The following is an 11136-nucleotide window of genomic DNA, read 5'->3' on the forward strand; positions in this document are numbered from 1 at the left end:
TCTTCTCCAAAAAGCCTATTCGTGGTCCCCTTTCATGGTGTGTGTGCACGGGCGGGGCGGGGGGGGGGGGGGGGGGGCGGGCTGTAGACTTCATTCATACTTTCTTTCTTTCTGAATAATCTGGATCTCTCCCACCTCAAATTGAGTAACCGTCTTGTGATTTCCCACCTGTGGAAGGGAGGAAGAAGTGGGCAGAGCCTAGGTGCTGCACCCTTTGCCGCGGTGCAGATGGCTGGACACCCACATCCAGGGCCCTCGGAGAAGCCCCATGCCAGCCTTGGCAAGAGCAAAATTTGTCTCCCCCACCACCTCCAACCACAGCCCTTGTTTAAAATCGATTCAGAAAGGGAATTCAAGGTGGCGTTGGCTGAGTTTGACTTTGCGGGAAGAAAGAAGCAGGAAGTTGACCTGTCCCGATGGCCCCACCTGTTCGCCCTCTCTGAACCCAAATTCCAAGGAGGAAACAGACCCTGCGCCACCCTGCTGCAGCGGAGAGCCTCGCAAGGAAATGGAGCCTCCATGGCCTGAAGTAAAATAGTTCAAATAGTTGGGAACGTCTGTTTTTCTAACAATTAAAGTGTATGTGTGTAAATATACACACATACATATATACACACACACATATATATACATACATACAATAGTACTGTCAAACTAGTCCAAGTAGAAATAACAATAACGGCAACAACAGCTATCCTTTAACCCCACCCATCCCCAGAACTCAGGGAGCCGAGGCCTGGGGCTTTGCATCCTGTTCAGGTCACCAGGCTCAGCTTCCCCCAGCTCTGACCCCGCGCGGAAGGGCTAGGGTGGCGAGGGGGCCCGGGGCGCTTGGGACCCAGGGGATTCCAGGCGCTCGGTTGTGCTTGGGGCACTGCGGACTCCAGGATCTCCAGTACCTGGGGGCGGGGGCAGGCCGATCGAGGAACCGTGTCCCAGGGAAGTTCTGGCTACCGGGGAGGCCCTGCGCGCCCCGCCCGCAGCACTGGGGGCGGCCGGACAGCGAGGAGCCTCCCCCTCCGTAACTTTCTAAATAGCTTCAGGGAAGAGGCGGAGTGTGGCGTGCAGTTAAAAGGCGTCGCAGGGCAAGCAGGTGTGGAAGACCCGACGCGCCTGGCGCGCTCCGCTCTCCCGGACTCTCAGCCAGTCGGCAGCGCAGCAGCGCACAGCGAGCGCCAAGGCAGCCTCCGCCAGCACCAGCCCAGACTCCGCGGGAGCGCACAGCCGCCACCCGCGACCTCGCGGAGCGCTCCCTCCTGCGCAGGTGAGGCCGCGACGCCGGCGCCCAGCCCTCAGCGCCCCGGGACGGCCTGGGCTGGGAGATCCCGCTTCAGGAGGGACCCCGGGACGGCCTGGGCTAGCGGACCCGGCGCCGGGAGGGACCCCAGGACGGCCATCTGGCGGACCTGGACGCGGCCGGGGAACCCAGATCCTCCCAACTGGACCCGGCGTGCACTGAGGCCCCTGCATCGTCCGTGTCCCGGGCAGTCGCGACAGCGGACCCGAGGCGGAGGGCAGGGAGCGAGTGCGAACTTCGGGAAAGGAAGTTCCTTCCGCAGAGCTCTGAAATTTGAATCGGGCTGTTTAGGCCGGATTTGCAGCGGCGCGCCGGGGAAGGGGACGTGGTAACAGAACCCCAGAGGCAGTGATCGGGTTCGGCGCGCGAGCGGGGGGAGGGGAAGCCAGCCAGTCGGAGACAGTTCGACCTCGGCGTGATTGATTGTCGATAATATTCCTCCGAGGAAATTCTCGCACAGCCGCCGGGTTGTTCTAACTGTAGCCAGTAGAAGTTTTTAATTGGCTGAAGGCTTAGTTCATGAAGAAAAATCAATTTCATTTGTTAAGCAGGAAGCCTTTACAGGAGGAAACTGACCTTTACCTCCTCACACTGTCTTTGCAAAGAAAATCACTCAGGTCGAGGTCCGGCAGAGATTACCTGGAACTCCCTGCCCCTGTGAGCCCAGAGACCCAGACCGCAGCCTAAATCTGAGTTAAGAGTTCGGTTGCTTCTCTTTCTCCTAAACAATCAAGAACATTTATCTCCAGGTGGCTTTTCCAGCTGGAAGGAAAGCTTTAGGACGGTTTACAAATGAGGTAGTGTACAGCTGAGAAACGTACTCTTTAGGATGGCTGCTTTGACCTTTCAGTGTTCCCTCAGTGAAGGCGGGAAATAAGCCTAAATGGTGTGTCTTTCAGTTTTCTGATAGCCGGACCCGTATGACCATGACCATTTACTTGTGACTCTGTCTTGAAATGTTTGGTGATAGCCATGTCCCCATTAGCCCTTTGAGTCTCTTTCAAAACTAGCGTGCTCAGTCAGGCGCAATTACAGACACCTGTGAGGGGGTGGGGGCGCTCTTTGGGGAGGTCAACCATCCAGAAAGTAAGGATTGAGAAGTTAAGGGGTAAAGAATTCCTTTTGCCTTTTTTGCAACCCGGTGATTCACCCAGTGCCTTCCCTGAAGAACAGAACCAGCTCCTCAACTCACTGCTGGCAGAACTCCAAACAATTACAGGGTGGTGTGGGCCAGATAGGAGCCTGCCCATGACCCATCTGCCAGGTCAAGAAAGGCAAGAGAGCAGCTCCCTGGATTATTTGAATATTGAGAACAATTCCTTCTTGAGCTCTAACCTCTACCTCATTCGGGGAGCAAATTTTAATTTGCTCCTCTTCCTAAAAGGATCTTTAAAACAGGTAGTTGCAACTCAACCAAGAACTTTAAAAAACAACAATAATACAGAGTGTGCTTCGAACTGAATTTTTCTCAGCTGATGATGATTGGACTGGTTTACAGAAGAATGTGCGATCTTTGGTACTCTGGAAGAGGCAAAGGCATAAGCCTCACCCATAGGGTTTTAGCCAGATGTATTGAATTAAACCATGGACTGTTTAGTTCAGTGAGTGTTCTGCTTTCCAGCTGGTAAGTGCCAGAGAGGAACTGGACTGTCTAAATTTCATAAAATTGTTTGGCTAAAAGATGAATTTTGGTTCACCTAAGGATCTCCCAGACAGTCTGTGTCTGAAGAGTCAGGGCTGAACTGGGGACTAAACCCTGGTTTCTTCCAGTTGATGTGTCTCTTGTGGAGCTGAGTAGGGCTAAATGTTTCTCGAGCACATTTCAGTCATACATACTTTTCCTGGCTGTGACTCTTCTCCACCTCTCTCCTGCCTCCTCTGGGCAAGGTCGCTTTGGATGGCTTCAGCCAGACCTTGATGCCCCACAACTGAGACCAAGATGAGGCACAGTGATGAAAGGTATTCATTCCATGCCTGCTTAGGAAGTCATCAGAAAACAGGACCAAACTTGCTCAAAATGAGAGCATTTAACATAAGAGTAGAAGGAGGATTTACTATCAGCTTAGAAGGTGTGGAAAACCTATCACTCACCAGAATTGTAGAGAGGTGGAATCCTGTTTACAAGAAGGGTTGATTGAGACAGAGGGGGTGTAACTATGAATAAACGAAGACACCTCCTATTCTGGGCTGAAGAGAAAGCCTCTGTCTCATGAAACATTGATCCACAGGCTTCTCCAAATCCCTTTTCAATGAGTAATACATTACCCCCGCTGGCTTTGGTTCTGCACTTAGATACAGTGACTCACCCTGTAGGGCCAGTGATGGGGGGAATCACTGAGTTAAATATTCTGTCATTTTTCTTAATGTGCCTCTTTAGAAACACTTCTAAATTAAAACCAAAACCCACAATAAAAATGTACAGTTACAACAATTACCAAACAGATATCCCTCAGTACTGACCGAGCAATCAGTCCCAGCACGGCAGTGAGGACCACCAATCCATAAAAAAGTTTGCCAAAATCCTTGCAGAGTAACTTTGCTCCATAGATAGACTGATTCTAACCTGTTCCTTTCTATGCAGAAAAAGGAAGTGAAGCCTTTTGTGAAATTTTAACTTGGGAGTGCCTTAAATATAAACTTTACCGTAGGTACCAGTCATTTCACTACTGCACCCCAAGTCCATGAAAGTGAACTGAAATATTTTTAAGAAAAGTGGCACAAGGGCTCCTGGGTGGCTCAGTTGGTTAAGCATCTGCCTTCAGCTCAGATCATGATCCCAGGGTCCTGGGATTGAGCCCCCTATCGAGCTCCCTGGAGAGCCTGCTTCCTTCTCTCTCTCTGCCTATTTGTGCTCTTTCTCTCTGTCAGATAAATAAATAAAATCTAAAAAGAAAAAAGAGAGAGAGGAAAGAAGGGAGAGTGGGAGGGAGGGAAGGAAGGAGGGAGGGAGGGAGGAAAGGTACGAGGGAGAGAGGGAAGAACTCTGCAGGAAGATGTCCCACTGGCCTTTAAGGAAATGCTGGCCTCAGCTAGTATCAGTCCCCATGGTACCATCCAAAACTTGGGGGTAGCAGGCAGATGCAACAGCTAAGTGCTGATGGAGTGCTGAGTAACTCAAGCAGAGTCTGCAAAGAGTTGGGTCAGCACTAATTAGTACCTTTAAGTTAGTGAATACTTTTGCTTGTGGTGCTCCTCCCCCAGCCCCCAAATCTTTATTATGTGCTAAACATCTGGTGAATTATTCAGATGAATAAGCTACTCTTTATTAGAGAACGCATACAAACATGTTTCAGGTGATTTGAGAACTACGCATCTAATCCTACGCAAACTAGGTTGGTTTTGTTTTGACCTTTTTTGGTGAGGTTGTGTAAGAGTTGGTGTTTGCTCAAGAAGAGATTTAAGAACTAATGCCTTTCCTGGGACCCAAAGAAGTCTCCCAAATTCTGTCCTGACTAGTCACTCCTATATTGTGTTCACTTTGTCTTTTCCAGTGCAGACCACCCGGAGGAGAATATGGATTGGAGCACACTACAGACTATTCTGGGGGGTGTCAATAAACACTCCACCAGTATTGGGAAGATCTGGCTCACAGTCCTCTTCATTTTTCGCATTATGATCTTGGTAGTAGCCGCAAAGGAAGTGTGGGGAGATGAGCAAGCCGATTTTATCTGCAACACTCTACAACCTGGGTGCAAAAATGTGTGCTATGATCACTATTTCCCCATCTCTCACATCCGACTCTGGGCCCTTCAACTGATCTTTGTGTCCACACCAGCTCTCTTGGTGGCCATGCACGTTGCCTACCGGAGACATGAGAAGAAAAGGAAGTTCATTAAGGGAGAGATAAAGAGTGAATTTAAAGACATTGAAGAGATCAAAACCCAGAAGGTCCGCATTGAAGGGTCACTGTGGTGGACCTACACTAGCAGCATCTTTTTCCGGGTCATCTTTGAAGCGGTCTTCATGTATGTCTTCTATATCATGTATGATGGGTTCTCCATGCAGCGTTTGGTGAAATGCAATGCGTGGCCTTGTCCCAATACAGTGGACTGCTTTGTTTCCAGGCCCACGGAAAAGACTGTCTTCACAGTTTTTATGATTGCAGTGTCTGGAATTTGCATACTGTTAAATGTCACTGAATTGTGTTATTTGCTAATTAGATATTGTTCCGGAAAGTCAAAAAAACCAGTTTAACACATTACCCAGCCAGCGGATAAAAGATAGGGAGAAAAGGATGAGGCACAGGTGCTTTGCTGTCCAGGCACAGTCACCAGCATTTCCCAAGATCAAGATTCTTATCTTAAACGCAACCATTTGAAACTGCTCTAGATCTCAGTGAAACTCCAGATGCCTCCAGCAGAGCTTTACTCTCCTGAAGCTTGAAAACAAAGGCATAATTCTATGCCTATACTGATTTGTACTACAATTAGTTCCAGTAAAACCCCATGCTGGAAGGGGTTGTGGGTGTAGGTACTCTCAAATTTTAAATAAAGGACATCAGCATTTGTTTCTCTTTCTTTGAGGAAAGGAGAGAAACTCTGAGTTCTAAAGAGGATGCTGAGAAGTTTGGGTTTCTTCCCTTAGGGTTCCCTTTGCCGCATTCCCTGAATTAAAGGTGAACATAGAGATCCTTGATTCTTTTATTCGCTTGGAAAGTTTTAGTCTCTAACAATGGGCAGGGTTATCTAATGCTTCAAACTCTGTCATGCTTTTTTTTTTTAAGTGAAAACTTTAAAATGGGTATGTTCTTTTGATCTGCAAGATGTTCTGAAGCCATTAGATGTTCCTCATATTTCAAAGGCTCAGATTATGATATGCGTGCAACTAGACACTATCACTGAATTTAAAATATGGCCTTTCAGTTTTGAAAAATTTGCAGTGCCTGAAAAGTTGTGTGCTCTATTAATTGTGGTATGTAGCGCATGAAAGCATTTCAGCCTCTCACACGTGAAACCACCTAGAAGTACTTAGTGATGGCTTATAACAGCAAAAGGCCTCGTTTCCAAAATTTAGGTGTAATTCTGCATGAGAAATACAGACTGGAAGGACCACCAACCACCCCCAACTACAGGCTGGCACAAGACACCTTCTTTCCTTTACAGTGTTTGCCTTTTCCATTACTGTGGTAAATGGTAGGAACACTGATTTAAAGAGGTTGCTTGGGAATATTTTATAGCCACTGTACAATTTAATGGTGTGGAACAAAATGGAGCTCCAGAGGAGTAGTTACTATATTTTAAAGAACAGATGAAAAGACTAGACTCTAAATTCTGATGACTAAAAACGAGTTTCATCTACTTCAAAAGATTGCTTCCCATTTCAGCATCCAGTTTTCTTAAGTGAAAATAGAATTGATAGACCTTTGTTTTTAAATAGAAACTAGAGTTTAGAAAAATATTTAGCAGTTCTATAGGACAAATTGAACCCTAAAATTGTCATTGTGCTTGATGGTTTCCAAAAAATGGTATTCAACATATTTTAATGAGGGTAAACATTTTCCTGTTGCCAAGAATAGCATTGTAAAAACATTTTGTAATAATAAATAGCTTTAATTACATGCTTGTAACTAAAATAATTTTTAATGTCTCAAATGTCACTTAAAATATTAAAATATAATTAATTCATAAAACAGCTATTTAAAATCAATTATAGTTTCTAATAGAAGAGCAAATTTTAATGTTATCTATAGCCTGTTTTGTATGCTAATATTTTCTATTTTGTAACCCCAAATGGTTAAGTTACCAGCGTATCTGTCCACCGTTCTGGCATTCTTCTACCCACTTACAGAAAAGTCTCTGTTATAGAAAGCTTGACAGGGGAGGGAGAAGGAGAGATTATTTTTGCCCAACCACATGCTCCCCTCAAACAGGTTTCTGACAAACACATGCAGTGTGATGTGTGGACTGGCTTTGTAAACTGGAGAATGCCAAGATGGGTTTATGTGACCCGTTTTGCTCCTAGAAGAATCATGAAAGCTGACGCTTAAAAATGTGATTTATGGTAAAGTTTGGCCAAGGCATGAGAAAAATTCTATAAGGTGTCTTTTCTAAGGGATTTTATTTCTGTATATTTATATGTAATCAAAGCTGGTCTTGCAAAACTGCTTTTTCTTCCTTAGTGCCCTCTTCTATGGGAAATAAGCCTGACAGATCAGCCTGTCCCTGTGTGTGTGTGAGCGCCTGCTGAAAGGCTTGCCTGGCCCTCAAGTGTTCTCCCCCGTCAGCCAACAATGGTTCCATCCTTTCAGTAGAATGAACCTTCAGCCCAAGGACCTCAAAGTGTTTTACACACTAATATTTAAGAATTTTTTTTTTTTTGACAGAGATCACAAGTAGGCAGAGTGGCAGGCAGAGAGAAAGGAGGAAGCAGGCTCCCCGCTGAGCAGAGAGCCCGATATGGGGCTCGATCCCAGGACCCTGGGACCATGACCTGAGCCGAAAGCAGAGGCCTTAACCCACTGAGCCACCCAGGCGCCCCAATATTTAAGAATATTTTTATGGAGAACCACAAACCATATACTTTTTTAATGGATTTAAGAGGACAAAAAAACAGTGGTGCCTAGGTGGCTCAGTCAGTTGGGCAGCCAACTCTTGATTTTGGCTCAGGTCATGGTCTTGGGTCATGGGATGGAGCCCCGCATCTGTCTCTGTGCTCAGCAGCAAGGTCTGATTGAGATTCTCTCCCTCTCCCTTTCCCTCTACGCTCCCCCCACCACTATCTCTTTCTCTCTCTTTAAAATAAATAAATCTTAAAAAAAAAAAAAGGCAGACAAAAAACAGCCAACTTTCATCCTAGTAATAGAAAGGGGATAAAAAATGTCCCTGGCCATCTTCCACAGTGCTCTGCATGCAGCCTGTTAAAACAGCACATGATTTTTTAAATATGTTCACTCTTGAAAGCTATGAAGATTATTACTCTCAAGGTTTTAAAAGACTGGGTCAAAGTAATTACAGATTACTGCTGACCACTTTTAAGAACTTATAGAGAGGTCTGGCCACATGCCTGAAAATTAGAGCTTGAACTCTGAACTTGAATTTAATCCTCAATATACATCTCAAATTCATCATTCATGCTAGGTAAAAGAAAGCTTTGCTTATTGGTTGATTGGTTGGTTTTTAAAGATTCTGCCAAAGGATCTTGTGTCTGGTTGGCTGCATCAAGGCCACAGCCTCACTGGCCTCACACAACCCAGCCTCCAGGAGGGCCCCAGCACCTGCAGAACATCCAGGTATGTGACCTTGGGAGCTTATAATCCCCAGGTGCAGTCCAGCTGCTACTTCAACCTGCAATAAACTGGCACTGGTGGTCTCAACTCTTCTGTAAATATACAACTGTCAAAGGTGAATTGCAATTAGTATGAGTGAATCAGGGCCAACTTCGGAGGACAAAGTTACTATTCTCCAGGGCGGTCTGGCCTGAGCTGCCCAGCACTGCTACCACTGACCTAAGCGGTCAAGTAGACAGCAACAGGCAACGTGCTGAGAAGGGTTTATGGTGGGTAGGCTGGAGCTCACTTATTTTCTCTGGACCTCAGTTTTCTCATCTTTAAATGGGCTTACTGAATACTTGCCAAGTTTACTGGCAACCAAATACAATAATTTATTTAAAAGCTTACTATGTCGTAAAATGCTAGGTAAAATACTGCCATCTCTTTTCCGTAAGATAGATCCCAAGCTGGAAAGATGATCGGTGGTATTTTAGATAGAAATGACTCCAGCAAAGCTTGATAAACTGGCCACTGGAAAAAATGCATATTTACACAAAGCCTGAACTAAGCACAATAGAGAGGGAGAAGAGAGAGGAGGGTCTGGGTGCGAATGTCACAGCACAAGAAGGGTGATAACAGCAATGCTGCTCTACTGAGAGAAAAGTCCACAGGGCCATAAGGTTTCCATTCATCTAGTTAGAGTCTCTATAACCAAATGTTTTATGCATGTGATCTCATTTTGCCAGCTGCCCTGGCAAAAACAGTCTTTCATTCTTTTGAATGGACAGGGACGGCGCCCCTCTGGGAGGTAACACCCTACTCAAAGGCCAATAGCAGGCAGTCCTATCGCACAAAGGGTGTGGTGGGTTGAACTACTAGAATTCTCCCAATGCACTTAATTCCAGAAGCTAGTTGCCAAAACCATAGGGACTCCCCATCTTCCCCAGTGTTGATAGGGTTAAGAAGGAGTCCTGAAGTCTTGAGGGACTCCATTCCATTCCTGTGCATCTTGAATTATTCATTTATTCAGCCAATATTTACAGAGTACCAACTGAGTGCCAGGAACTACTGGGCACCGGGACTGCAAACAAAAGAAAATCTCTGCCTTCATGTTGAAGGAGGCAGTCTACAAACAAATCCCTGTCGATTATATATGCTGCAGATAAGTGCAACAGAGAAAAACAAAAGTGCATAACGGAAATAGGAAGGGCCAGAGGCAATGAGAATCCCTATTCAGTATAGGGTGGTCAGGGAATGCCTCTCTGCTAAGAGCCTAGAATAAATGGAGACGCAAGCCAAACTGGTATCTCAGGGAAGAGTCATCCAGGGAAAGAAAAAGGCCCGGACACCAGAGTCAGGGACAGAATGGGAAGAGATGAGGTCAAATAAGGCGGGGGTGGGGGGGGGGTGGTTTGCAGATAGTACAGACCTCCTGGGGCTGGAGGTCATCAGAAGAATTCCTCATTGTGCTCAAATCTGCCTGTTTATAACACCAGCTCACCAGCATCTGTTCTGCCCTCTGGTGGACCCAAAGTAAGTCTGTTTTCCACTTAATAACCTTAAATAGCTGAGAACAGATCCCAGTTCAACCCCAACTTTATTTTCCAGCTCCACATTTCCCTGTTGGTCATACATTCGTTCATCAATATTAAGCAACTACTGTGTACCAACCTACTAGTTACCAGTAAATAAGAAAGAAAAAAAACAGGGGCACCTGGGTGGTTCAGCTGGTTAAGCGTCTGCCTTCAGCTCAGGTCATGATCTCAGGGTCCTAGGGTCGAACCCCGCATCGAGCTCCCTGCTCAGTGGGAGTCTGCTTCTCCCTCTTCCTCTGCCTCTCCCCTCCACTCATGCTGTCTCTCACTTTATCTCTCTTAAATAAATAAAGAATGTTCTCTAACCTCTGGCAGTCAAGCAGTGGTAACAGTACCAGGAGTTTGCAGGCTCCTCCTCAGGACAGGGGGCTTCAGTACACCAGTGTCCTCCAGAAGGGAGATGCGGCCCTCTAGCATGGCCCAGCACTGGGGTGACTCTTCTAGACACATTGACTCAAGTGAGCTTTTTTTTTTTTAAAGATTTTATTTATTTATTTGACAGACAGAGATCACAAGTAGGCAGAGAGGCAGGCAGAGAGAGAGGAAGGGAAGCAGGCTCCCTGCTGAGCAGAGAGCCCGATGCGGGACTCGATCCCAGGACCCTGAGATCATGACCTGAGCCGAAGGCAGCGGCTTAACCCACTGAGCCACCCAGGCGCCCTCAAGTGAGCTTTTTAAACGCTCATCACCTTTCCTCACCTTCAGTTACAAGACCACCAAGGTGATTTATGTAATTACAGAATTAATATATAAATATATTTGCACTGAAAATTAAATGCAGAAGTAAATAAAGTCAAATGTGAAGGTTTCATTTCACAGCGCTGCTTAGAATTACTAACTTCTCCATGTAAACGCATCCAGTCTTTTCTCTATGCGATTGCAGTTACTTCTATACATATACACACACACATACATAACCACTTTGCATTTCCTACTTATTTTTTTCTGTGATAGCTTCTCACCTGGTAATATGCTTTAGAAATCTTTCCAGGTCACTATGTATAAATCTAACTTGTTCTTTTTAACAGATATACAGT

The 11136-nt window shown here is 45.9% G+C and overlaps 1 protein-coding gene across 1 annotated transcript; it reads left to right on the forward strand.

Moving 5' to 3' along the window:
- The first annotated feature begins 1129 nt into the window (after positions 1-1129).
- On the forward strand, positions 1130-6045 carry LOC111159910 (gap junction protein beta 2). Its single transcript, XM_022522589.1, has 2 exons — positions 1130-1264; positions 4789-6045. Exon 2 carries the CDS (start codon positions 4811-4813, stop codon positions 5489-5491), a length of 681 nt encoding a protein of 226 aa, XP_022378297.1. The 5' UTR covers positions 1130-1264; positions 4789-4810; the 3' UTR covers positions 5492-6045.
- The last annotated feature ends 5091 nt before the right edge of the window (positions 6046-11136 follow it).

Source organism: Enhydra lutris, unplaced genomic scaffold (assembly GCF_002288905.1).
Source record: "Enhydra lutris kenyoni isolate GAN:26980312 unplaced genomic scaffold, ASM228890v2 scaffoldscaffold71, whole genome shotgun sequence".
Classification (NCBI taxonomy): domain Eukaryota; kingdom Metazoa; phylum Chordata; class Mammalia; order Carnivora; family Mustelidae; genus Enhydra; species Enhydra lutris.

Bases quoted from the DNA above. Each gene is read 5' to 3' on its own strand.
- LOC111159910 (XM_022522589.1), top strand. From the start codon at position 4,811: ATGGATTGGAGCACACTACAGACTATTCTGGGGGGTGTCAATAAACAC.